Source organism: Corella eumyota, chromosome 4 (assembly GCF_963082875.1).
Source record: "Corella eumyota chromosome 4, kaCorEumy4.1, whole genome shotgun sequence".
NCBI lineage: Eukaryota > Metazoa > Chordata > Ascidiacea > Phlebobranchia > Corellidae > Corella > Corella eumyota.
Window position 1 is genome coordinate 14,764,600 of NC_137493.1, and position 27,383 is coordinate 14,791,982.

Genomic DNA, 27,383 nt, shown 5'->3' on the forward strand with positions numbered 1-27,383 from the left:
AAGTTAATATACTATGTAACGAATTACTACTTAACGAAGTTACTTTCTCGGTTAACTGTGCCCACCTTTGACCTATACATATTTACAAATTTAAACAATAGCACCGACAACTATAGTCTCAACACATCTTAATATCTTTAGAATAATAAGCTAAATGTAATAGATGTTTATAGGCGATAAAATAACATTTATCAGGAATAACAGTGTCATGCAACACAAAATGATAAATGGTCGACAGACAGCAAATTCCGGTGTTTGTCCGTAAACACATTATTCGTGTTCACGCGAAGTTTAATTTATCTTGATGCGACAGCGTTAACCTTGTGTTAATTTTAACCAAGATCGTTAATTTCGCACCAGGCGTTGCGGAACTGCTTATAGTTTTGTTGGCAGTTATTGGATTGCCATGTTGGTATTTAATTTGTAATGGCTATCATTTCATTACAATATCATTACTCATAATACAAACATCTTTTAAAGTGTTTTATTTACCCTTAGCTCAGCAGAAGTTTATACCTCTTATAGACCTTAACTCAAGGCTGCTACAGCATGAGAGCAGTGGGTATCAAACCCAAGACCTCATGTACTAAACCCAAATGTTCTGACCACTCCGCCAAGCTGCTACATAAAGTTTAATTTTAAAATGTTTGTAAAAATTTGCTTTTTTTGTTATAATTATTGTTAATTTTAAAAGTAACGTTTATGTAAATCTTTTTTTGTTAAAAAATTTTATTTGGGGATAAACAAAAACAAATTTATTATAGTGTTTTTATGTAACCACGTGGTCACGTGTTCATTGTTTACAAACAAATCCTTCTCACATTTATTTTAAAATATATTTTTATTTTAAACTATTTTTTACATTACGTTTTATAGAAATAAAATGAACACAACTTTGTGTTCAAAAATAAATTTGTTAAGAGTTAAACTGGTATGTAGTATGTTTTGAGTTTTATATGTAAAATCTGTAAAATAGTTATGTGATTTTGACTTTTACACTTTAACCAAGTGTTAGAAACGGTTTGTGTGTAGTTTAAAAAATTAAACTAAAATTAAAGGTTCTAAAATTTAAAAAAATAAATTTAAAATCAAAAAGTAATTTTTACAAAAATTTTTAGCGTCGTAAATATTCGATAAAATTAATTCTCGGAATCGAAACAACTTTTGATGACACTGGGGTTGCCGTTGTCGATAGCAACAAACAAATTAGGGGTCAAGCCTTATCCTCACAAACTACAGAACATATTTCCCATGGCGGGGTTCACCCACAAATTGCCCAATTAATGCACCGCAAAAATTTACCCCTATTAGTGGATAAAGTTATGAAGCAAACTGGTTTAAAGTACAAGGTGACTTTTTGTTTATTTTTTGAATATTTTGTGTTAGTTTATTTTCTTGTAAGGATTTTTAAAATCATATATAAATACCTGTATTTTTAAACGGTTTATTAAGGGCAATACGAGGGTAAAAGGAAGACACTCAGAAAGAGAAGCCCTAAAAGGAGGGGGGGATGGAAAGTATTTTGCAGTCATTTTTAGTAAGCAGCGGAAACTGTCAATGCTAAAAGGCATTAGGAAAGCATTGACAATTTTCATTGCTAACTAAAAATGACTCCAAAATACTTTTTCTTTAGCCCTTCATTTTAGTGCCTCCCTCACTTTCTGTCTTCTTTTCACTTCTTCCTTACAATGTTCCCCTATAGTACCTTTATTACTACTACTTTTTTTATGACTAAGAGTTAAACAAGCAGGGTAAAAGATTGTCCATAGAAGTTTAATTAATAGAAGGAAGAATAGTTATAGTGTCAATATTACAATTGAAAAAACATGCATTTTTAAGACAATGATAATATATAACATCTCAAACTGCCAAAGGCAACTCAAGACCGGGTTGGCGTAACGAATATTACTCTATGTTAAGGTTATATAGACGACCTTCCCACATTAAGGATATATATACAAAAAAGAAAAATGGACATTTCTTATCTAAGTGTCATTTTGCAATAAATTTAAAATATTTTTTAGTAAATTTTGAAATTTTTTTAATTAGGATTTAGATGCAGTTGCTACAGCTACAAGACCTGGTTTACCTTATTGCTTAAAAGAAGGTCTAAGCTTTTCTAAACAACTTGTTTTAGAACATAAGTAAGTTTAACTAAAATTTTGGTTGACTTTATTAATCATTTTTTTAATTTCAAAATAAACAGTAAATTTAATTTGTCTTTTGTAGTCTTCCTTTTATTCCTGTTCATCACTTGGAAGCACACTTGCTCACAATTCGAATGATCAAAAAATTGGAATTTCCATTTCTTAATTTATTAGTCACTGGTGGAAACTGTTTTTTGTATCTTGCTAAATCTCTAGGTAAGTTTTTTTTTATCCTCTTTAATTTTTTTTAATCTTATTTTCTGATGAACAAATTTTTTTAAAAAAAATTTTTAAAAAAAATATTTTTTTAAGGTGATTATAAAATTTTGGGTAAAACTTACGACGAACCACCGGGGGCAGTGTTTGACAAAGTTGCTCGCAAACTTATCGGAAACAAAAATTTAAGTGGAAATATTACAACTGGAAGAGATCTGGAAAAGATTGCAAAATTTGGGGACCAGTATAAAAAATATTTATAATTTTTTTAAACAGATGTTTGACATTGGTATTGTTATCTGTATATAATGGAATTTGGTGGACAATGTGTCCAATTTATAAGCCTACAAATTAAATATAATTCCCATTTGTGGTGTGCAGGTAAATTATTGCAGCAAATATTGGTTGAGGGTTGCGACCATATTAAGACAATTAAAATTCTGACCGTATGTTGGGCTATTGACTTGTAATTTTAAATGTTTTGATCTTTTTATTGATGGTATTTATTTTTATTATTGTTGCCTTTGTTTCCTTTGTTTTTATAATTAATTTTTTAACAGCAAACCATAGAGCCTTAACATTCAGTAATATTTGTGGTGAACAACACCCAGTTCTTTTTTCAAGGACACTACAACATGAAAGCATTGGGAATCAAACCCAGAACCTTATATAGAAAAGCAAAATTTTCTAACCACTATATCATTGAACTTTTTTTTTAAATAATATATATTTTTTAGTAAAATTATGAGTTTTAAAATATTTAATTTTAGATCAAAAGTCAAGTTAAATAGACCTTTAAGTACAGAACATTCTTGCGAATTTTCGTTTAGTGGTTTACAATCAAGAGTTATGCAATTAATAGACGGTAAGTACTTTTTTCAAATAATAGCAACCACTTTTTTTAAATTAAGTCATATAATTTTTCATTAAATTGCAAAATGCCAACTTTTTTATATCTATTTTAAAAATTTCTTATAAACTAAAATTGTGTAAAACCTCCCTTTATGGGAATCAAACCCAAGACCGTATGTGGTGAAACCAAATAGCTTATATAATATACTAAATAATTTTTAGAGGGCAAATACAAAAAAGAAGACATTGCTGCAAGTTCTCAAGATGTAATGATTGCACATATTATCAACAGAACCCACCGAGCCATTGTTTATTGTCAACAAAATAACTTACTAAACTCAAAAACCCCAACATTGGCAAGATTTACAATTTTTAAATGAATTTTAATAAAATATTAGTTTAAAATTACTCAAAATTGTTTTATATTAAATAAGATTCTGGGTTTGGTGAACATGCCATAATATACTATAAAATCTTTGTGTAAACATTATTAATTTTGGCATGTTTTAAATCATTAAATTAATTTTGTTATTTTTTTCCGTCGCATTGTTGTAATATTAATTGTATATAGTATTTTTTTTTCACTTTTATCAATGCGCGAAAAACCAAAACAAAAATAAAAAAAAGATTTTATTGGTATTTTTTTTAAATGATGCAATGTTATTAAAAGATGTAAAACTATGGTTTAAATTATTTGTTTATTTTTTTTAGGTGGTTTCTGGTGGTGTGGCTTGTAATAATGAATTATATACTTCACTAACAAACCTCTGTGATGTAACAAATACCTCATTGTTAAGACCTCCAATTGATTTGTGTACTGACAATGGAGTTATGATAGCTTGGTAAGTAATTTTGCAAAAATAAATAAAAATGTTTAACATTTTTTCAATAAATTTTTATTGTGGTTTATATTATAATTAAAGAATAATCCTTAATACACTAACCTAGTTTTACTGTGATATCGTCAAAGACAAGAAAATACATTTTTAATATTTTTTATGTTTGTTTATCCTTGATGTGAAAAGGTCAACTTCATGACTTAAACATAGAGTAACATCAGTAACCCTGACCCAGTCTTGGGTTGCCTTTGGCAGTTGCAGATAATGAACCTGCTTATTAAGTGCTGGCTCAGCAGGAATTTATACCATTTACAGCGCCTTACTTAAGGGCGATACAGCTTGAGAGTAGTGGGGATTAAACCCAGGACCTTATTAGGTAAAGTAAAGTGTTCTGACCACTACAAAGACCGAATTTATATACATATTAAAATTTTGTTCATATTTTAAGGGCTGGTATGGAATACTTGTTACAAAAAAAGGGAATCTCAAAAAATGTTCAACTTGAAAAATACAAGCCCAAGTAATTATAAATTAATTAAAATTATTATTTTACTACATTTATTTCCTCATATTTTTATGCTTAACAATATGTTTAGCAATTGTTGTAATAATCATTGGAAATAAATAATTGCATTTGTCCTTTTTTTAGTTTTGAATAAAATTTGTCGAAAAAATTTTTATTTAAATATTTAAGGGTTTAATTTATGTTTTTTCGTAATTATTTTTAGATCTTTATTGGGTGAATATATTGGTAAAAGTGTATTAGAGGCAAATATAAAAGTTTCAAAAATAAAGAGGCCGCTCAGAAACACATTCATTCAGGTAAAAAAATTGGTTAAAATTTTTTTTTAAAGTTTTGATTTATTAAAAATTGGAATTTAAAAAAAAATTCTAAAAAAAAAAAAAAAAAATTTAGCGTCGAAATTATTCAACAAAATTAATTCTTGGAATTGAAACAACTTTTGATGAAACCGGGGTCGCTGTTGTCGATAGCAAAAAACAAATTAGGGGTCAAGCTTTATCCTCACATTCATGCATGAGTGAGCATGTAATCGATCAACCGAATGTACAATTATTACATCGTAAATATTTGCCGATTATGGTTAACGAAGCTATGGAAAAAGCAGGTGTAAATTTCAAGGTAAAAAAAAATTATCCTCTTTATTATTTATTTCATCGAAATAATAATACAAATTAAAGCTGATAAAATTTGTTATTTTTCCTTACATATATTTATCCTCAATGTGGAAAGGTTGACTTAACGGCCTAAGCATAACATCTGTTACCATGACCCGGTGTTAATTTACTTACCACTGGCATTTCGAATATTATAGTTTATAATTGCTTGAAAATTAAGCTGCTGATTAAGTGTTAGCTTAGCAGAAATTTATACAGTTTATAGTGCCTTACTCAAGGGTGCTACAGCATAAGAGCAGTGGGGATTGAACCCACGACCTTATGTGGTGTAGCAAGTGTTCTTACCACTACACCACGCTGCCGGCTTATTTAATTAATATTTAATATGTTAAAGGATTTAGACGCTGTAGCAACAGCAGTCAAACCAGGATTACCATTTGCATTAAAAGAAGGTTTAGATTTCACTAAACAACTAGTTCAATTACACAAGTAAGAAGTATATGGAATATCACTACTAAAAAAAATTAATTTGCAGATAGTATTTCAAGACAAATTTTGTTTAACATACAAATGCTTAAATATTATTTTAAATGTATTTTTTATAGTCTTCCTTTTATTCCTGTTCATCACTTGGAAGCACACTTACTCACAATTCGATTGATTGAAGAATTATATTTTCCTTTTCTTAGTTTATTAGTTACTGGTGGAAATTGTTTTTTATGTTTGGCAACAAAGTTAGGTAAAAATTAAAAAAAAGTTTCTTTTTTTACAATTTTTTTTCAATCCGTTTGCAAAACCTTAGGTAATTATAAAATTCTTGGACAAACGTTGGACAAACCACCGGGGGCAGTGTTTGACAGAATTGCAAGAGAAATTATTGAGGACAAACAGTCTAGAAGAATTTTTAACGGCAAAGACATCGAAAAATTAGCGGCAAACGGAAACAAGTAAAAAATGCTTTTCCATTTTATTAAATTTTTTTCCATTCGTTATGTAGCCTAATTATTCTACATTAAAACTAAAAATTAATTCTTTTTTTAATTGATTAAATAATTTATTATTTGTTGATTATTTTTAGGATGAATGTTCCGCTAACCGAACCTTTATCAAATGAAAAACAACGTTCTTGTGATTTTAGTTTCAGCGGTTTGGAAACTCAAGTTTTACAACATATTAAAAGTAAAAAAAAATTCAGTTTTTTTAAATTAAGTTTATATATTAATATGAAATTATTATTTAAAAAAAAGGAATTTTAATATTAAACAGAACTATTTGAAACTATATTTATATTTTTTGTAAAATTGATAATAGTTTATAATTTTTTGTAGGTAATACATATAATAATGCTGACATAGCAGCTAGTTTCCAAGAAGTAATAGTAAACCACATTGTAAAGAAAGTTTATAGAGGAATTCTCTTCTGCCAGCAAAATAATCTTTTACACACAAATAATCCTACTCTGGTAAATTGCACAAATTTCTTAAAACTTGTAACTTGGTCTTACAATGACTTATATCAAGTTAGAATATTTTTTGGTATATATCTTTATCCTTGATGTGGAAAGGTCGATTGTACGACTTATATATAGAATAACAGCAGTTACCCCGACCCAGTCTCGAGTTGCCTGTTGCAGTTTGGGATATTATATAGATTATAATTGTCCGATAATTATGCTGCTGATTAAGTGCTGGCTCAGCAGGAGTTTGTATATAAGGCCTTACTCAAGGGCGCAACAGCATGAGATTCCTGGGGATCGCACCCAAGACCTCATGTAGTGTAGGAAGTGTTCTGACCACCACGCTGCCGGTATTACTGACCTCTATGATATTTTCTGTTGATGTACAGAACAAATAAATTGCTAACTTTAAATATCTACAGCATGGAAGCAGTTGGATTCGAACCTAGGACCCCTTGACCTTTTTTTAGGCTAATACAACACATTTTAGTTATAAAATTTTTTTTTTGCTTTTTAGTTGGTTTCTGGTGGTGTGGCTTGTAATAATAAATTATATTCTTCACTAACAAACCTCTGTGATGTAACAAATACCTCATTGTTAAGACCTCCAATCAGTTTGTGTACTGACAATGGAGTTATGATAGCATGGTAAAAAAATTGTTAATAAAATAACGAACTTTAGTATAAAGTTAAATATATTTATGGCAAATAAAATTTAATTCTAAGGGCTGGGATGGAATATTTATTAGCTGGAAAAGGAATTTCAAAAAACCCTCAATCCGAAACTTTCAAACACAAGTATTTTTTTTTTTTTGATATCGACAAAATATTTCTAGCAACAAGTTAAATAAATAGAAAAATATTTTAATAATAAATTAATCTTTTATTAGTAATTTTTGTTTTTTTTAAGGTCTCCTCTGGGCGAAGATATTAGCTCTGAAGTTATACAAAATCATATTTATGTGAACACCAAAGATTATAAATGTAACAAAATAAAACAAAAATAAATTGCATAAAAAAAATAATTTTGAATATTTTGAAATTGAAAATTAGAAACCAACATTTTAATAAATATACAGCTACCTTAAATTATTAAAAAAGATTTAAACGTCAAGTAAACTTTATCTGTTACAAAATACTCTAACATAAAAACTTGCAAAATTAAGAATAAATTTTATGTTGACAATTCCTTTCAGAATAATAAAAAATATTTTCAGATTTTGTATAATAAAGCTCGGTGGATATTGTATGTTAATTTTATACTAAAGGCCTTCGAAAAAAGCCGTTGTTTGTTAATGGCAATATGGTCAACTATTTCTTATGACCATTTTATTATAGTTAACGTCATTAAGGCGGACAACTAACTAGTTTACATTTGTTGTTGAGGCCCCAGTTTTACTTTTAATTTAACATTGAACACTAATAAATACTAAAACTAGTAATTTAGGATTTAGAACTTTATTGCTATATTTAATTAACTGATGCATGCAGCCGGCTGAACAAAAAAATGTAATTTCTATGAACCTTTAAATTAGAAAAAAATATGGGAAAACCCCTTGATACCCCTTAAACTTCACCCTGGTTATCCCCTACATTGTAATCAACCCAATCTCGACCAATCGGGGCCGACAACATCTCGTCGGTAAGTTTAAAGGAGTCACAAAGTTGAAGACTGTATGGGGCTAATTGGTCACATAATCCCGCTGCTATGCTGTTAATCTGAATTAAAAAATAAATATTTTTTTATGTATATTTATCCTCGATGTGGGAAAGTCGAATGCGCGACTAACATCAGTTACTCCGACTACATCTCGAGTTGCCTGTGGCAGTCCAAGACTGTTAATTAAACTACTGATTAAGTGCTGACTTAGCAGAAGTTCTTACCGTTTATAACGCCTTACTTAAGGGCGCTATAGCATAAGGGCAGTGGGGGTTGCCACTTGCCAGTATTAGTCATATTGATGTTTGGTATTGGGTATGTAGAATGTGATATTTTTACAGCACATTTCTAAAGGGTGCTATAACATGAAAGAAGTGGGGATCAAACCCGGGACTTTTCATATAACAGCCATTTGTTTTAGAAACACCCAAACTTTACTGCTCTAACCAAGTCCCACTGGTCTCATGCTGTAGCGCTCTTGAGTAAGGTGCTGTAAACGGTATGAATTCAGCTGAGCTAGCACTTAATCAGCAGCGTAATCAATGGGCAATTATAATCTATATAATATTCCAAACTACCAGAGGCAACTTAAAACTGGGTTGGGGACACAAAATGTTACTCTATGTTTAAGTCGCGCATTCGACCTTCCCACATTGAGGATAAAGATTTATACAAAAAAAAAACCTTTAAAAAGTATACAAAGTATACAACAAAAAATAACCTTTAAAAACACTATTTACTAATAATATACTGACATAGTTGTTATTGCTAATAAAGTTATAATTTAAATTCACCTTTCTTCCCTGCTTAGGAGATACAAGTTCTTCGGAGATGAACCAACCCAAATCTTTCTGTATTAATTCCACCAAGTATAATTTCTGGATAATTTGTAAAACTGGTTTAATAGAATCTGGAGTATCTTCGGAGGTTAGAACGTGGATCAATTGTTCGCTTACTAATCTTTCTCCAAAGGATTTTGCCGCGCTCTGAAATAAAAAAAAATTTTTTAAAAAAATTGAAAAGTTGGGTAAAAATGTAGCCCTAAAAATCGAAAAGTGCTTACCAAGAGTAGATGGGGATAAATGAAACTTTAAATGAAGTGTTTACCTGAACTAGATCACTTTCTTGTAACATCCAACTCTCAAATAATCCACTTTTTCCTGCCTTCATTAACTTTGCTCCCAATTCCTTGAATTTCTCGTTTTCTTTAAATTGAAGAAGGTAATGCAAGAAATCGATGTTGTCAAGCTCTAAAAAATAGTATTAAATTTATAATTTAATTTATACTTGATGTAAGAAAACCAACTTTACAAAAAATAAGTCTAGTCTGTGCGGTGGTCAAAACACTTGGCTTCACTACATGAAGTCTTGGTTTTTTTTTGTATATATCTTTATCCTCAATGTGGGAAAGTCGAATGCGCGACTTAAACATAGAGTAACATTAGTTACTCTGACCCAGTCTTGAGTTGCCTTTGGCAGTTTGGGATATTATAGATTATAATTGCCCGATAATTATACTGCTGATTAAGTGCGTGTTCATACCGTTTATAGCACCTTACTTAAGGGCGCTACAGCATAAGATCAGTGGGGATTGAACCCACGACCTCATGGTGGTGTAGCAAGTGTTCTTACCACTACACCACGCTGCCGGTTTGATCCCTACTGGTTTCATGCTGTAGCACCCTTGAGTAAGGCTACATATGTGATACGAAATCATGCTGATCCAATAGTCTATAAAATCACAAATTAACTACCGAAAGCAACTTAAGACTGGGTTAGGGTAACAAACGTTACTTTATGTTTAGGCTGTGAAGTCAACCTTCCCACATCAAGAATTTTTTGTGTTGAGTTTATAATGTACCTGCATTATCTGGCTTGTTTAGTTGGTGGGGTTTAAATACAGCAAGTCTTTCCTTGGCCACTTTCTAAAATAAAATCATATTTTTAATTACACAAAATTAACTTTCAATAAACGTAATAAAAAATTAAAGACATCTTCAAGAAAAACCTAGATTATACCATAAAAATGACTCTTTTAACCAAAAACTTCACATAAATAAACCGAAAATAACAGCATTTAAACTGCTTTTTAACTTAACAAAACAAGTATTGAATTTATATATTATAAACAAGGTTATTTTAAACAAAACAAGAACAAACCTGCATTAAAACACTGTTATCTCCTTCCGCTGTCATAGCAGCGTGTGCTAAACCAATAAAAGTTCCAAATCTGTTGCATGACAAATATCCTTGCCCTCCACAGCGCTCTCTGGTGGTCGTGGCCACCTCCTGTAAGTTCCATGACACGAGAGGCTTTATGACGCAACAAAGACTTACCACATCGGCATGCTCGCTGCCATCTTGTGGTTGGAACGCCCAGCGATCTTTGACGTAGTCCAGAGCAAAGTTAAGGGCGAATGTTCGAGCTAGTAGAGGAAGCAATGCACGTTGTTGAAGCTAAAAAAATTTGAATAAAAACTTAATTTTTTTTAAATTGATAAACTAAACGCCATGTCTTTAAAATATTTTGAAATTTAGATTACTAAAGTATGTGCCACCAGTAGGAATCAAACAAAAGATCCTAGGGGTAGCAGCTTTCATTTTATAACATATTTACCATGCCAACAGATTTAAACATAAAAAATAACAACAATCTTTTATTACCTGATATGAGAGTATGGCCATGTCCGACTTTCCTCTTGGTCCGACTGTCAGTCTGGTGGCTGCATATCGGAATGCAGCTGTCAGACTAGCCTTAGCTCCCCCCATACACATCGATGCTATGCAGATTCGACCTTAGAAAATAAACTTATTTAATTCATTTGAATCTCAGGTAAATTTACATGTCTAAAATTTCTAAATGTCCAATGTGGAAAGGTTGAATGTGCAACCTAAATATATAGTAACATCTGTTACCCCGACCCAGTCTTGAGTTGCCTGTGGTAGTTTGGTATATTATAGATTATAATTGGCTCAGCAGGAGTTCATACTGTTTATAGCGTCTTACTCAAGGGCGCTACAGCATGAGAGCATTGGGAATTGAATCCATGACCTCATGTGGTGTAGCAGGTGTTCTTACCACTACACCACACTGCTGTAAATAACACTATTGAATAACAATACAAAACAACTATTAGGGTTATTCTCTAAGGGCAGTCTTTGGTTTAAGAACCACTGCTACCACATTGTAATGCTCTTAAGTAAGACCATACAAGTTACAAAATTTTGGCAACAAAAACAATTGAAATTTTCTTGTAGGACGATAAAATTAGATATAAAAAAATATCCATAACTAGCAAAGGGAATTTAGATAAAAATAATAATACCTGATAGAAGTTGGTCAGCAACGGTTAAAAATCTTGCTCTTTCAGATTTAATACTTGACTTAAAGCTTCCATCTGCCTCAACTTCAGAATATCTAAAAATTTTAATTTAAAATGCTAGACTTTTATACCATAAAAAAATTAAATAAAAAAGAAACTTTTTCGAACCTGTTTAAAAGATTTTCTCGTGGAACTCGGACGTTATCGAAGAAAAGTTTTGCATTATCGACACCATTTAGCCCCATCTTGTGTCCCATATCTTCTACGCGGACATTGTCTTTTACTTGAAGGTCGTTGTCCCGAATCGGGACCAAAAATCCATGAATTCCATGATGTTTGTCATCAATGGAAAGCTAAAATGTTGTTAATTTTTTTATAAAATAAAAATTTGTAGACTATACCAGGCGTTAAAATGCAGCATAATTATCGGGCAATTAAATTCAATAATATCCCAAACTGCCACGGGCAACTTGAGATTGGGTCGGAGTAACTGATGTTACTCCATGTTTAGGTCGCGCAATTAACCTTTCCACATCGAGGATAAAGATATATCCAAAAAAGTGCCTTAATTAAGAGAGTTAAGATATCAAAACAGTGGGATTGAACCCAGGACTTCATGTGTAATTGATTAACACTATCTTATGCTGCAGGTACAATAAATTCTTATTTGATATAAAACTACAGCACTACAGCATGAGATCAATCCCCACTGATCTCATGCTGTAGCGCCCTTGAGTAAGGCGCTATAAACAGTATAAACTCCTGCTGAGCCAGCGCTTGATCAGCAGCATAATTACTGGGCAATTGTAGTCTCTATAATATCCCAAACTGCCACAGGCAACTCGAGACTGGATCGGAGTAACTTATGTTACTCTATGTTTAAGTCGCACATTCGACTTTCCCACATCGAGGATAAAGATATATACAAAAAAAAACTGTATGTTAAACAAAATTTTATGTTTTATAATACCTGGGCAAAGACAACAATATGTTTAGCATGAACAGCTCCATTTGTTATCCAATATTTTTGAGCCAACGTGGTCGGAGTGTTGATAATAAATTCCTCAGTTTTCTAAAACAAAATTTTAAATAAAAAAGGGGTTCTAAAATTGCTAATAAAAATATTATTTTGAAGGTATTATATCTAACTTTTTTGTAAAGTGTAACAATTATGAACTACAGTTTTATACAATTATATATAATGGAACTTAGTAGTTGATGTAAATATATGTTCAATCTATAGGCCTACAAAATAAACAAAACTGCTGTTTGTAGTGTGAGGGTAAATTATGGCGTGCCAATTTAAGCTGAATATTGTGACCGCATTGCAACAAATGAAATTCTAACCATAGGGTAGACTTTTGTCTAGTGATAACTAGTTAGGTTCAAAAATAAATATTTAAAAAAAAACTTTATTTAGACAAAAAATCTTTATACCAACATTTTGCAAAGAAATTGACTTTTTCACTAATTGTTGCTTTTTATACCTTATCATATACAGCAGTGGTCTCCATCTCCACTGCATTATTTCCATACCCTAACTCTGTCAACCCAAAGCATCCAACGTCGTTTAAATTATCAATTCCATCGAGAAGAACCTCGTGGTGCCTTTCGGTACCGAGCTTAAGTACGGTTCCGCCGAACAAATTAAACTGCACCGTCATTTTTACGGCCATTGCTGGATCGATGACGGCTGCAAGTTCATGGGCTGCGAATATTTTGTGAGGGTTGTTTCGGAAATCAAGAACAGAGATGAATCCATTCTGTTAAAAAAAATAAATACATAGGTTGTTTTTTTATTTGTAAAACTTTTTTTATGTAAAAAAACATTTTACAATTTATTTTAACACTTTTTAATGATGGCAGTAAATTTTTTTTTTTTGTTTATATCTTTATTGTCAATGTGGAATGGTCGAATGTGTGACCTAAACATAGAGTAACAACTGTTACCTGACCCAGTCTCGAGTTGCCTGTGGCAGTTTGAGATATTGTAGATTATAATTGCCCGATAATTATGCTGCTGATTAAGTGCTGGCTAAGCAGGAGTTTATACTGTTTACATCGCCTTACTCGAAGGCGCTACAGCAAAAGAGTAGTGGGGATTGAACCAACGACCTCATGTGGTGTAGCAAGTGTTCTTACCACTACACCACGCTGCCGGTCTAATAACCCCAACTTAGATTTGAATTCAAAATTTTAAACCCAATAAAAAGTGTGTACTTGGTACACTATTTAAGGTAATTAGAAAACACAAGCAGTGGGAATTATACTAAAAACATCAAAACAAGGAAAAAAATCTTAGGTTTCTAGTGGACTTTAAAACATGAAATCTATAAACAAAATCCAAACTTTGCCATTTAATAGATGTAAAACTCAATTGTTATTAAATATATACATAATAATATAAGTATTGTAGCATAACCTATACCAATATTTAAAACCCTTCAAAATTAAATTTTCTTACATCGCAAATTCTTTGCAATCTTTTTAAAGCTACATCTCTCTCTTCCCGCAATGGAATATTATATTGTGGTGTCATAATTGGATCGCTCACGAACAATCGGAATTTTTTCCTCATGTCATGGTTGTCGTGGTCCAGTAGGTTTGCCATTGCATCAACGTCAAGTTGTGATGACCCCCAAGAGTTTCTAAAAATAAAACTAAACGGTCCATATTTTTTAAATAACAAATAGGGTTTTTCTTGTTAGGCTTAAGGCAAGATTTTGACTGGCAAGCGATCAATTCAACAAAAAGACAAATCAACCCAATAAATACCAATTTATTTTAATTTGTTTGGTTTATTAAAAAAAAGCTGCTGATTAGGTGTTGGCTCAGCAGGAGTTCATACCATTTATAGCGCATTTCTCAAGGAAGCTACAGCATAAAAGCAGTAGGGATCAAAGTGGGGTTGACCGGCAGCATGGTGTAGTGGTAAGAATACTTGCTACACCACACATGAGGTTGTGGGTTCAATCCCCACTGCTCTTATGCTGTAGCGCCTTTAAGTAAGGCGCTATAAACGGTACAAACTCTTGCTTAGCCAGCACTTAATCAGCAGAATAATTGTAGGGCAATTATAAATCTACAATATCCCAAACTGCCACAGGCAACTTGAGAATGTGTCGGAGTAACTGATGTTACTCTATGTTTAAGTCGCGCATTCGACTTTTCCACATCAACGATAAGGATATATACAAAAAAAAACACAACTTCGTGTAGTGTAGCCAAGTGTTCTGACCACTTCACCGCCAGTTTAGGTTGGTTTGTCCAGCACTTTGTTGTCACTGGGTTGAGTTTTAAAATTCTAAAAAAGGTTTTTTGAAAAAGTCCAGTTTTTACCTGATTTCAGCTGGGGACATTGTGTTTGATATTGAACTTTGAAAACTTGTTGTTGAAAATTCATGTTTAAGAACAACTTTACCTAAAAGTTAATAAATTTTAATTCACTTTTACTCCCCAAATTTCGTAAACAAAAATACGTATTTATCAAATAAAATAGAAAATTTAGTAAAAGACTAATTCTATTTTTACTAAATGAACACTTTAATTTATCCCAGAAATAATGTATACCTATTTAAAAACAGTTTTTTGTTTAAGGGCAAAAGTTAACTTACAGACTTATGTAAAAACAAACTTACAATTTCGCAAATCTTCAACTGGTTTTGCTAAAACCCTTGAAAACAAAAACAAATTTCGTGGTCTGTGTTTTAATGCTGTCGAACATAGTGCTTTACCAACAGAAAGCATGGCAAAGATATTAAATAAAATACGACTAAAGTTTATGAATTTTTGAGTTCATAAAATTTTAAAAACTTAATTTTTTTGAACTTTAAAAAAATTTTTGGACTTTAGCCTAAACTCGATTTCCGGGTCAAGGGGGGAAGCCCCTGTGTTTTCGTGTGAAAACTCGGGTAAATAAATTAATTTTGTTTCTACCTAAAACTTTGAAACTTGTGCAAACAGTTAATACCTACTTGAGTATATTTTCTACTAAGCGCTACGATTATAATTTGACAAAAAGAAAAACTTCGTAGTACAGAAAATTGAATTACTAAATAAAAACATTTTTTTAAATAGGCCCACATGTAGTTCAATACAATATTTACAGTTTTTATCAAATAAAACTTGAGTTAAATACTTGAAGGATGATACTGTTATGTTCTTTTGATACTTGCATATTAACACAGTTTTCTAACTTTAAAAAATGAATGAGTTTGAAGTAAAAACCACTAAAAAAGTAAAAAAGCAAAGGCAGCGCGATACGGAATTTGCAGCCTTGATTAATTTATAATTAATTTCATCAGCTAAAAATACCACTATAAAAACATTATCCTATATGTATATAAACAGATCGGCCTACTAGAATATATACAAAAACGTTATTTTTTTTAATAATCATCTGAATTCTCGTAAGCATCAAATACTTCTCCCCATCTGATAAGAAATTCTTGCCAGTTGTAATAATCCTGGCGCCAAAACTTGAACAAATCAGCAGAAAGGCCTAAAATTAAATAATTAAATACAAGTTTTAAATTTGAAAATTGTGGATATATAATTAAGAATATTATGTATATGTATATTCCTACTTATATATCGGGTGTCCAAACATTGACAGAATACACATCCGTACACGTCAGTGCTACAAGCAAACTGATCAATGTTCCTGCATCTTATTCTAGTCAGGTCCAAACATTCTGGGATATCGGGTACAACGACGTTTTCATTATTAAGAGATTGTCTGCAGAAATTTAAATAAAAAATTTTAGTTTATTGTAAGTTAAATGCCTTTTTTTATTTTTTAATTATATCGTGCCAAAAGTTGCCTGTTAAATTGAATATTTTTTGCTTGTTGACTATAATAACTGTTCACTTTTGGACCATAAATAAAGTGATTTAATTCTTCTTTAGAAGGTGCTGATTCTCAGTTCATGCTTATGTTTATAAATAGCCATAATGAAATAATAGCAGAACAATTAAAAAGGCTATAAGTCAGATTAAGTATTTAGTAGTCTTATTTGTATATTGCAAAAAACACACTAACCTAAACATTACATCAAATTCAAATTACACTAAAAGCCAATATTTTTTCATATTACATAAAACTTACAAATATCTTGTAAATGCCGTTTGCCATTTAGGTAAATCGTAAGACCTCCAACGAACGTAGCTTTTAAGCCAAGCAAGTGTGGTTTCAGTTTTATTATTTTGTGTTGGCGCACCTATAAAAGCAAAAATTAATTGCTTTTATTTGAATAACAGTTCTGTTTGTTTGGATAAATTAAAAACAACTATTTTTTTGTATATATCTTTATCCTCGACCTAAACGTAGAGTAACTTTAGTTACTCCGACCCAGTCTGGAGTTGCCTGTAGCAGTTTAGGATATTATATAAACTATAATTTCCCGATAATTATACTGCTGGTTAAGTGCTAGCTTAGCAGGAGTTTATACCGTTTATGGCGCCTTACTCAAGGGCGCTACAGCATGAGAGCAGTTGGGATTGAAACACGACCTCCTAGTGATGTAGCAAGTGTTCTTACCACTACACCACGTTGCCGGATTTTTTTAATAATTAAAAAAATTTCCCTTTTATTATTGCACAATTACAACCTTTAAACAAAAAAATAATAGTTACGTGGACAAGCAGATGTTTCCAATGTTTGTGCTGTATCCAAAACAACAACAGCCGCTTGTGAAATGTATTCGTACAAACCAGAATGATAGACATTAAGAGTGTTGTAAAGAGAATAAAGATTACATTCGTTTCTTAAGATTGGTATCACCGAATCTCTAAAGCTTCTAAATGCCCTATAACAACAAAATTAATCTTTTAAGAAAGACTTATATAATAAATATCAATGTTATATAAAAAGTTTCCAGTTTTAAATGACTCACAAGCAAATTTCTCCCTTAGTTTGAGCGCCAGCGTACTCAAAATAAAAATCAATAATCTTTTGATTTAATCTTGATACAACGTAAGAACTACAAATCCCATTTAATAAACCGAAAATGGGAGGTGAGGTAAATGAAGGGTTATTAATGGGTACTGGGCCAGAAAATAACCCAAACGAACAGAACGACGTGAGGGCATCGTTGCCATAGCACTGTGATGACACAGTTAGCTGCCTTAGCGTCGTAACTACAGACTGTAACATAATAGATTATTTTTAAAAAATATTTTGTAACAAAAAAATGTATTTAATTAAATTAATTTTATATGAACTTACTGATATGTCAAACGGAATATTGTATTGGTAAAACACATTGGGTCCAACTCCTTGCAAGCATTCATTTATTTTATTGGCCGCGCATAGAATCGCCCCGTTCAAGTTAGATCTAAATAAAGAATCTTTATGAACTGTTTTAAAGTTTCTGTAGGTTGGCTAGACTTAGCCACAATTAATTCAATAACCTTAGTATGTAATTGAAATACTGTTACGATTATTTGGCGTTTTTGTTCGTGAAAAAGTAAGTTACTACAATATACAAATAAGAATTAAAAGTTGTTTCTTTGAGGTTAAAATTATTTCTTATTTAATTTAGTTATACCTGCACGTGCCAGGGTCGGTGTATGGTACTTGCGAGGCGAACCTACTTTCGCATGACCAAACTCTTTGAATTGCTTGTCTCAAGGTACATGATGGCAAAAAGTGAACATCTAAAAATATTTAAATATTTTGTTTAAACACAAATTTTCTTCCATATAAAACATTTTGGTAAAAAATAAAAAAAAGGGAGTTTTAAAAAACAACTGTCTAAAAACATTTGAAACAATATTCACAGTTCAAACGTCAATAAGTCATTCTTTAAATTAATTCTTTTACATAATTTATCCCTTAATTTGGAAAGATCGAATGCACGACCTAAACATTGAGTAACATTTGTTACCCCGACCCAGTTAACTAATGTTACTGTTAACTGGTTAATTAGTGACAGTCTCGAGTTGCTTTAGAATATTATACATTATAATTCCCCGATAATTATGCTGCTGATTAAGTATTGGCTCAGCAGGAGTTCATACTGTTTATAGCGCCTTTACTTAAGGGTGCTAAAGCATGAGAGCAGTGAGGATGGAACCAACGACCTCACGTAGTGTAGCATCCAAACACAAAAAACTACTTAACTATAAGTTGCAATACAAGAAAAACAAACCTGTTGTGGATGGTGGTGTAGTTGGCGTAACAGGAGGAGTTGTTGTCGGCTGAGCGGTTGTAAAAGGTGTTGTTGCATTAGGTGATGTCGGTCTAGTTGTTGTAAATGCTGCGGTTGTTATTGGCCGTGCTGTTGTTGATTGTGCTGTCGTCGTTTCTGCTGTTGTTGTTTGTGGAGTGGAAGTGTTACCTGAAATTAAAAAGTAGAAGTGCTAAAATAACTAAAATCTAATACTAAAAACTATTTAAAAGTGAAACCATATTATTCCATGTGTTTAGATTGCCAACTAAACAACAACAAAAGCAACAACCTAAATTCAGTAGAATTGCTTTATTTAAATAAACTATAAGCTTTTTTGTTTTTATCCATAAAAATGGTATTACATTGTTGTTTCATGTTATATTACATATATTGAAGCTGTAAACATGTATTTTACCAGTGCCAAATGCTTCGAACGTGATTCTTAAAACAGCTTCAACATCTTCTTGAGATACAAATTCATCATTTGACCTTAAAATAAATTTTTATTAAAAATTAAATAAATTTTAGAGAATTTAATAAAAAAATAATTTGTTTTGCTAAAGGTAATCAATGTTAATTAATATTTTTTGATTAATATTTGGTTAGTATTTTTAAAGTTTATTAGTTGATTAGAACTTAATTTCTATTTTTAATAAGTACTTTAATTAATATTTTTCTTACCAAAAAATAATAAGATGCATTTTAAAATACAAAATGGTTGAAATTTATATTTAAAAAAAGTAAAAAATATACCTTGAAAGTAAAGTGTATCCCAAGATTGATCCATCTACTGGATTATTGACAGTGACAACATTATTTGTATTACCTGTTGTTCCAGAAAAGGAAACAGTAAAATCAAAGACATTGGTTGCCTAAAATCCGAAAAAAAATTAATATTATAAAATAAAACTTCAAATTATAAAAAAAATACAAAAAAACAATTTTTATTATTTTTAGGTCAAGTTATTTAAAAAATTTTTTTCAGGTCAAGTTATTTAAAAACAGTCAAGGCATATTAAGCTAAAAAAAATAATAAAAACATGTATTCTTTTATTCTTACCCCTGGCTGTGTGACGTAATAATAAACTTCACAAATTGTAACGTCTCCAGCCTCAGCGATTTGGAAAACTTCATATCGAGAGTCGTAAGTTGTTCCGTTAAGAGCACCACTAAAAGTTCGTATATTACCATTGCCGTCTGCTCCTGTATTGCTAGCAACCTAAGGATAAAAAATAAATAATTTTGAAAATGTTTACATAATTTCAATCCTGTTCAGATAATTTTTACAACACTAAACTTTGATATATTTAAACAGGTATTACTTAAAAATTACTGTATTGAATCACTAATTTTTATAAATAATTTTTTCTCATTTTGTAAATGACATAAGCTAACGACCCAAAGATAAGAAAAACTGGAACAGTTATAAAAAATTTACAAAATTTTATATATATTTAGATCATGTTTTCAGAACACTAAATTTTACAAATAATTTTGATTTATTTTTACTGGTATTACTAATTCTCCTTTTTGTAACTATTATAAATATTAGTGTTAAAATTTTAAATTACTTTAGTAAACCATTTAATTTATTAAATAATTTTATCAATTCGAATTTGTATTACTAATTTTTGATTTCGTAACTAAACTAAATTGTTAAACTCAAACACTTACGTTTATTCCATAACTATTGGGAATTGGATTTCCTATAAGTAATATAGCTTGAAAAGGTTGTGTTTGTGACGTCACAAACTGATATCCAGATTGACTAAAAAATAAAAATTATAAATTGTAAATTTGTTAAAATAATTACACAAAATGAGGTTAAGATTTAAATAAAGATTCTAATTAAGAATGAAATCAACTTTTACCGTAGAAAATAAAAAATGAATTTAAAAAAAAATATGAAAAAAAATGAAAATTTATTATTAAAAAATGAAGAATTCAATTTTAAATTATTTTCTTTTAATTTAACATATATTTACTTTAGTAATTTTTGGTATTTTACATTTTATTACGGTAAAAAAAATAGAAAAAACTTACTCGTATAGTTGACCATAAACTGCTAAATTGATTTCTTGTACTCCATCAACTAAAATGTTTACCTAAAAAAAAGAACATAAAAAAAATAAATAAAAACCAATTAAAAAAATATCTAAAAAAATTAACACGACTAAATGTAAAAACGTTATACGATTTTTTTAGCCCAAATAAAATAAGTTTAAAACAAAATATTTTAGGTTCAAAATTTAAAAAAATATATTACTTGTTTATAGAACGTATTATACAAAACATAATTTAAAGTTTTTTTGAAATACAGAAGTCGGTAAACACTTTAAATTTAGACATGACATATAAAATGTTTTTATCGGAATTTTTCTTGTAATTCAACACGATTAGGCCAAACCCCGAACTATAAAGCTTTTATTTATCAAACCCATAAATGGAGAAATCCCATTGTTGAAATTTCGATTTCAAATGTCAAGATTTTTAAAGCGCTTGAAACGCATTGGAGCATTTATGCTTGCGTCATTTTGCGCAACTTAATAGTGCCAAAATAAACAAAAACATCGTCAAAATAAATAAAAAAGTCGAAGCCATATCCAAACAATATCAACAATCTATAAATATAGTTGGTTCATACCAGTCAATTAATCACTTTTATGGATTTATTCAATAACATGTTTTCAACAAAAAGAAAGGCCATTCTGAGACGTTTTTAAGTTAGGTAGGTTTATTTCGGTTAGTCCCTTTATCACATGCAAATTATTGTGACCAGTTCGTGCTTTTCTACTACAGCCATACTGGGTTATATTAAATGTAATTATTATTTTTTTTAATTATTTTTTACACTTAACTACAAGCATCGACAGAAAAGGGATTGCTTTACTATTATAAATATGTCATAATTTTCTTTTTTTTCGTACAATTTTATTTTGTTATTTCGTCACTCCTTTTTATTTCATTTTTATTTATTTTTTTGGTGTATATTCTTTAAAATGTATTTCATATTATCGCAATTATTATTAATTTAATTTAAAGTGGGTTCGGTGACCATGCCATACCATACTACAAAATTTTAAATAAAAATTAATACTTTTGTCATGTTTTAAATCGTTAAATTGATTTTGTCATTTTTTTCGTCGCATTGTTTTAATATTAATTGTATATCGTATTTATTATTTACTTTTAACAAAATCGCATAAAAACGAAATAAAAAAACATAGCCGTTTGATATCATTAATAGTTCAAAAGACTAAAACTTTTTAAAATGACTAACATTACACTACAGCATACCTGATTTCCAGTATCGTACATATCGTTACCCCCGTCTCTAATGTTTGATGGTGGAATGGTGTTACTATCATAAATATAGCTATAGTAATTAGGCACTGCATCCCTTATATCAGGCAATCTCAAAAGCAATGAATTTAACAAGTCTTGAACTCTCGTGGCATCTTAAAAAAAATGAAAAAACATAAAAAAAACGATGATAGAATTGTGTTGGTTGTTTTTAAAACCTAGACATAGTAATTGTTTATTAAGTCCCCGTCTCCTAGTTTAATTTAAAGGCCCTAGGTAGCGTACTTTATTGGGCCGTCCAAAAAATATCCAAAGGTCAACAACATAGTCCGGTAGTGTGGTTAAGCGGTCATGGCAGCGGACTACGCGCCGAAAGGTTTTGGGTTCAAGCCCCACCATTGCCATACTATTCGCCTTTGAGCCCGGGTTAAGGCCACACTATTCGCCCTTAAGGCCCGGTTCAGAGGGCAGTTAAGTGAGAACACTTGTTTAATCAAATGAAATTTAAATATTACACAGGTTTTTTTATAAGTTTGGATTAACTAAATGTGAAATTTCGAAAAAATTTTACTTACTTTCTTGAGGAGGTAGCGTTGTGGTTATTGGTATTGGAGCTGTAGTAGTTACTATAGATAGTAAATTTTGTAATAAAAAAGATTTAATAAATGTAAAGTTTTTTTTATTGAAATAATAAAAAACAAATCAATAAATTGATTTATTAAATAAAAAAATACACGAATTAAAACAATTTATTAGATTTGTAATAACACTTCGATTTTTTTATTTTTTTTTGTCAAACTTACTTATGCTACTTTCTTGCCCAGCAATAATATTCAATATTTCGTTCACAGAATTTCTAACTTCGCTTTCATTAATAAATGTGTTCGATGATCGGTCTACGAATCTATGCAAGTTATTTAGTTATTTTTAAAGTATGTTTGGAATACTTTCTTCAATTTTTCTTTTTTTAATGCATTTTTTTAATTTTTTAAATATGTTTAAAACATATTTTTTTAATAATTTACCCTGTTTCAATTCTCGACTTAAAATAATAAAACTTATTTTTGTATATATTAATTTATCCTTGATGTGGAAAGGTCAAAAGTGACTTAAACACAGAGTAACATCAGTTACTTCGACCCAGTGTCGAGTTGACTTTGGTAGTTTGGGATATTATAAATATAATTGCCCGATAATGATGCTGCTGATTAAGTTCTGGCTCACCAGGAGTTTATACCGTTTATAGCACCTTACTCAAAGGCGTTACAGCATGATAGCAGTGGGGATTGAACCCAAGACCTCATGATGGTGTAGCAAGTTTTCTCACCAATTCACCACGCTGCCCTTGTTACCAAATTTATATTTTAATTTTAGCTCTACCTTGATAGCAGAGTGTATCCTAAGAAAACATTTCTAAGTCCGTTGATAGAAGAGACCACAGCTCGGTTATCAACGAATCCAGTTCCTGGGTTATCTTGGAAAAATTCCAACGTAACTGGTGAAGAATTCCATACCTAATAAATGGCTTGATTTATAAATTAAAATTAAAAAAAATTCAGCTAAAACAAAATGCTAGATTAATATAAATGAGTGACCTTTGGCTAAAATAAATTTTTAAACCTTAAAATTTTTAAATTAAAAAAAATATTGAAAATTGATATTAATTTAATTTTATTTAAATTAGTGAAAATCCTTCGATTTGAACATTTCAAATAATTGATAAAAATTAATTCAACAATTTTAAATTGATGATTTAAAAAAAAATTTTAAAAATTCATTTTAATAAATTTAAAAATTAAAAAATAACAAAAAATTTCTTACGCTGTTACTTGATAAAGTGAAAAAAACTTCACATATAGAAGGATCTCCGGCATTATAAATCTGGTATGCTCTGTATTGCACAAAAAATTCTGACGAGTTCCCAGCTACAAATATACCATTAAATATCTCCTCGTCGCCGCCACCGTCAGCTCCTGTGTTCGATTCCACCTGAAAGCATTAGATTTTTTTATTATTTTTTTTAATTTTTAATATATATTTAACTCGAAACTGAAATATTTACATAAATAGTAAAATTAGTGAATGGTGAATCGGTGTTATCGCCGAAACGAGCCAAAGCAACGAAAGGATAACTAGATTGTGATCCGTAACTGACGTCATTGGTTCTAGAACATTTCGAAAATAATTTTAAAATTTTTAGTGAATTAAAATTTTGAAAAACATTTTAAATAATATACAGGAGAAAAATATTTTTTTAATTTCTTGCAAAAATACCATGCTTTACGCTATTTTAACCAATCAATCTCAGCATTTACCGACAGCGTGGTGTAGTGGTAAGATCACTTGCTACACCACCATAAGGTCGAGGGTTCAATCCCCACTGCTCTCATGCTGTAGCGCCCTTGATTAGGGCGCTATAAAGGTATAAACTCCTGCAGGGCCAGCACTTAATCAGCAGCATAATTATCGGGCAATTATAATCTTTATAATATCCCAAACTGCTAAAGGCAACTTAAGACTAAGTCGGAGTAACCAATGTTACTATATGTTTGGGTCGCGCATTCGACTTTTTAACACAAAGAATATAAAGATTATACGAAAAAAAGTTTAATTTAAAATGTAGTTCATTATTCTTTTCACATTTTAAATATGGTGCCAAATATTAAACCACGCGCCAAAGGTTAACTCTCTTAAGTAATATGTCGGTTTACTATAGCAATAACTACATGCAGTTATAAATACAAAGATATAGTATTACATGTTGTAAAGTTCGTTGTATGTTATTTGAATTCGGTCTGTTACATTCGTACCGAAGTAAACCTGTAAAAACAAAATTGGGTAAAGGTAAATAAATAACAAAAATTATGAACTTTAAATAATGTTTAGTAAGGAGTGTTTAATTAATCAAAAAATTAATATTAAATTAAGGAAAAAAATTTCACCAAGCCCTATTTTTAAAAGACTGACAAAAAAAGGAAATTGAATTATGTATTACCTACAAAATAATAGTCAACAAGTTAATATTTATTTGCATTTTATTTTGCTAATATGTTTATTATATTTTAAAATTTAATTAGATTTGTGACGATTGAAGTAGACTAACCCTTTAATTTTGCAAAATTGAATAAAGTTGGATTCTCTCAGTTTAAAAATCTATTCAGTATATATATGCCTAATCTAATATATAGGATAACTAAATTTCGTTAAATACAGATATATTTTCATGATGTAAATTTGACAACCTTTAATACGATGTTAATGCCATTTATTACCTTAAATGTCGTGTCATTTGGATAAAAAACATAGTTATCACAATTGGGCCTAACCCAGTTTAAAATGATCGCTTTGTTTACCATGTGAGTAAGGCGAACTGTTTTTTTAGACTTGAATTGTAAATATTTATTACCGTAACGACAATGAGTAGGATGGTAGGATGGTAAAATTGACATGTCAATAATATTTTAATGTCACTTTTTGAATTGATGGTACTTAGCTGGTCAAATATATTTTTATAGTGCGATTTTCGAATGGAAAGGTCGACTGCATGACCTGAACATAGAGTAACATCAGTTACTCCGACCCAGTCTCGAGTTGCCTTTAGCAGTTTGGGATATTATAGATTATAATTGCGTTAAAATTAAATTGCTGATTAAGAATTGACTCAGCAGAAGTTTATACTGTTTATACCGCCTTAGTTAAAGACGCTACAGCATGAGATTATCGTGGATTGAACCCACTACACCACGTTACCGGTTTTAAAACAATACACAACATAATTTGGATCAACAAATAAAAAATGAAAAATTACAAAAAATGTGTTTACCATATTTCCTCCGTCGTACATATCGTTACCACCATCAACAATTCGGTTCTGAGCATCACTATCGTCGTAATTATATCTATAGAAGTCAGTCACTTGGCCAGTAACCACGTCATCTTGAGCCAATATCGCTGCTAAAGCAGCTTCTACTGTGGGCAATTCTAAACCCAAAAATAATGCACGTGAGGTATAGGGTAGGGTTAAGGGTAAAGTGTAGGGGTAAGGGTAAAGTGTAGGGGTAAGGCTGGGGTTGAAATATAATTTTACGTAAAATAAATATAAATTAAAAAAACTTTACATTTTTTTGTGCAATTTTAATAATTACCTGCGTCTACATTTGTTGATTGTGTATAAGAACCTAAAAAAATATGGCGAAGTTTAAAAACAAAGAAAAAGTAAAATCTGGTATTTTAGAATTTTTTTGAGCCCACCAAAATACAAACTATCTACTATTGTGATATCTCGCTTGAGTAATAATAAAAGGGGTAAACTTTAGTGAATAGCTTGCGCTTGGCATTTAGATTTTTCACGCTAACATGTTAAATAATGACGAATCAAGTCAAGCGATAAAATTTTATTGGGAATTTTTTTGTTGGGTCGAATAACTTAAAAAAAAATTTTATCTAATTTTTATTTTGCGCGATAGTTCCCAAGAAAAATACGATTTTGCTTTGGTTAAAACCCAAGGTAAAATGACTGATTAATAGGTTTTAACGGTATTTAGATATTTACAAAACACATATTTTGGAAACCGCAATTTACCGTAACAACCACCATATTTTAAGTTGAAATATTCAAAATATTATCGAAAACATTCTCGAAAAAAACATTAGTTATTGTTGTAAAACAAAATGTAAAATATATATTTTTACAACGTTCCTAAAAGTATTGGTTCTTTTTATTATATTTTATTAGTACAAACCGTTTCTTAAAAATAAAAATATAAAAAACCAAAAAATTAGAATAATTTTTTACCTGTTGCTAACAAAATTGTTAACAAAACAGCAGTTCCAATTCTTCCCATTTTACGCAAGTTATTTCAAATTAAAACTTTACTAAACAATCTTAAAAAAAAACTAACAAAAAGCCACAAATTTCAATAATTTAAAGTTGTTTACCAAAGTTATTTTTCTGTAATAAAATTTTTCTGTCCCTTTTTCGCTTTTTAAGGCTGTTAACTGGTTTTTTTTTTCTGACATAGTAATTCAATAGTCGTTATTTTATTGTGCTTTAAAATTGGAAATACCCAACATTAGTAATTAAGCACCAATCCTAACCTTAACGGAATGTTAGGGAAAAACTAAGCCTTACATTAAGATGGGCCAGATTCTAATGAATTTAAAATTACCGGAAAATTTGTTTTATTTATATAAGAAAAAAGAAAAAAGTTCGCAATTCCAACTTTTTGACCGAAAATCCCCTTCACGTATCTCTTTTATATCTTATAAAAAAACAAAT

The 27,383-nt window shown here is 30.2% G+C and overlaps 4 protein-coding genes across 5 annotated transcripts; 2 read left to right on the top strand and 2 right to left on the bottom strand.

The window, feature by feature from the left end:
• The first annotated feature begins 850 nt into the window (after positions 1-850).
• LOC145751149 (tRNA N6-adenosine threonylcarbamoyltransferase, mitochondrial-like) lies at positions 851-2,662 on the top strand. Its single transcript, XM_082567242.1, has 5 exons — positions 851-931; positions 1,119-1,349; positions 2,050-2,144; positions 2,230-2,363; positions 2,460-2,662. Exons 1-5 carry the CDS (start codon positions 884-886, stop codon positions 2,624-2,626), a joined length of 675 nt encoding a protein of 224 aa, XP_082423368.1. The 5' UTR covers positions 851-883; the 3' UTR covers positions 2,627-2,662.
• Positions 2,663-2,808: 146 nt separating this feature from the next.
• LOC145751147 (tRNA N6-adenosine threonylcarbamoyltransferase, mitochondrial-like) lies at positions 2,809-7,726 on the top strand. Of its 2 annotated transcripts, XM_082567239.1 has the most exons (15): positions 2,809-2,862; positions 3,134-3,228; positions 3,438-3,571; positions 3,927-4,057; positions 4,503-4,574; positions 4,783-4,876; positions 4,971-5,195; positions 5,586-5,680; positions 5,797-5,930; positions 5,994-6,138; positions 6,270-6,370; positions 6,520-6,653; positions 7,165-7,295; positions 7,374-7,445; positions 7,558-7,726. In XM_082567239.1, exons 2-15 carry the CDS (start codon positions 3,213-3,215, stop codon positions 7,652-7,654), a joined length of 1,581 nt encoding a protein of 526 aa, XP_082423365.1. In that variant the 5' UTR covers positions 2,809-2,862; positions 3,134-3,212; the 3' UTR covers positions 7,655-7,726. The 2 variants fall into 2 exon arrangements, with proteins under 2 accessions (XP_082423365.1, XP_082423364.1); XM_082567238.1 differs by lacking the exon at positions 2,809-2,862 and having other exon boundaries at positions 3,049-3,228.
• On the bottom strand, positions 7,526-15,492 carry LOC145751146 (uncharacterized). Its single transcript, XM_082567237.1, has 13 exons — positions 15,269-15,492; positions 14,970-15,051; positions 14,095-14,278; positions 13,118-13,393; positions 12,601-12,702; positions 11,799-11,983; positions 11,634-11,725; positions 10,972-11,102; positions 10,468-10,764; positions 10,169-10,232; positions 9,415-9,557; positions 9,102-9,293; positions 7,526-8,366 (listed from the first exon to the last, which is right to left on the bottom strand). The coding sequence occupies exons 1-13, from the start codon at positions 15,375-15,377 to the stop codon at positions 8,214-8,216; spliced, it is 2,010 nt and encodes a 669-aa protein (XP_082423363.1). The 5' UTR covers positions 15,378-15,492; the 3' UTR covers positions 7,526-8,213.
• Positions 15,493-15,640: 148 nt separating this feature from the next.
• Positions 15,641-27,018, bottom strand: LOC145751145 (uncharacterized). Its single transcript, XM_082567236.1, has 23 exons — positions 26,901-27,018; positions 26,251-26,283; positions 25,929-26,086; positions 24,864-24,925; positions 24,168-24,270; positions 23,927-24,094; positions 23,486-23,619; positions 22,909-23,009; positions 22,681-22,731; positions 22,100-22,260; positions 20,846-20,907; positions 20,477-20,570; positions 19,863-20,021; positions 19,556-19,674; positions 19,218-19,291; positions 18,782-18,970; positions 18,179-18,287; positions 17,857-17,965; positions 17,525-17,775; positions 17,265-17,437; positions 16,738-16,849; positions 16,217-16,368; positions 15,641-16,131 (listed from the first exon to the last, which is right to left on the bottom strand). The coding sequence occupies exons 1-23, from the start codon at positions 26,947-26,949 to the stop codon at positions 16,019-16,021; spliced, it is 2,736 nt and encodes a 911-aa protein (XP_082423362.1). The 5' UTR covers positions 26,950-27,018; the 3' UTR covers positions 15,641-16,018.
• Positions 27,019-27,383: the final 365 nt, after the last annotated feature.

Bases quoted from the DNA above. Each gene is read 5' to 3' on its own strand.
- LOC145751149 (XM_082567242.1), top strand. From the start codon at position 884: ATGAACACAACTTTGTGTTCAAAAATAAATTTGTTAAGAGTTAAACTG. The intron at 1,350-2,049 runs GTGACTTTTTGT...TTTTTTAATTAG, and splicing joins AAACTGGTTTAAAGTACAAG to GATTTAGATGCAGTTGCTAC. The intron at 2,364-2,459 runs GTAAGTTTTTTT...TATTTTTTTAAG, and splicing joins GTATCTTGCTAAATCTCTAG to GTGATTATAAAATTTTGGGT.
- LOC145751147 (XM_082567238.1), top strand. From the start codon at position 3,108: ATGAGTTTTAAAATATTTAATTTTAGATCAAAAGTCAAGTTAAATAGA. The intron at 4,877-4,970 runs GTAAAAAAATTG...AAAAAAATTTAG, and splicing joins TCAGAAACACATTCATTCAG to CGTCGAAATTATTCAACAAA. The intron at 6,371-6,519 runs GTAAAAAAAAAT...AATTTTTTGTAG, and splicing joins AGTTTTACAACATATTAAAA to GTAATACATATAATAATGCT.
- LOC145751146 (XM_082567237.1), bottom strand. From the start codon at position 15,377: ATGCTTTCTGTTGGTAAAGCACTATGTTCGACAGCATTAAAACACAGA. The intron at 10,765-10,971 runs GTAATAAAAGAT...AAATTTTTTTAG, and splicing joins TGGCCATACTCTCATATCAG to CTTCAACAACGTGCATTGCT. The intron at 8,367-9,101 runs GTGAATTTAAAT...TTTTTAATTCAG, and splicing joins CTCCTAAGCAGGGAAGAAAG to ATTAACAGCATAGCAGCGGG.
- LOC145751145 (XM_082567236.1), bottom strand. From the start codon at position 26,949: ATGGGAAGAATTGGAACTGCTGTTTTGTTAACAATTTTGTTAGCAACA. The intron at 18,971-19,217 runs GTAAAATACATG...TTTTAATTTCAG, and splicing joins GTTCGAAGCATTTGGCACTG to GTAACACTTCCACTCCACAA. The intron at 16,850-17,264 runs GTAACTATTATT...TTGCTTTTATAG, and splicing joins GGAAACATCTGCTTGTCCAC to GTGCGCCAACACAAAATAAT.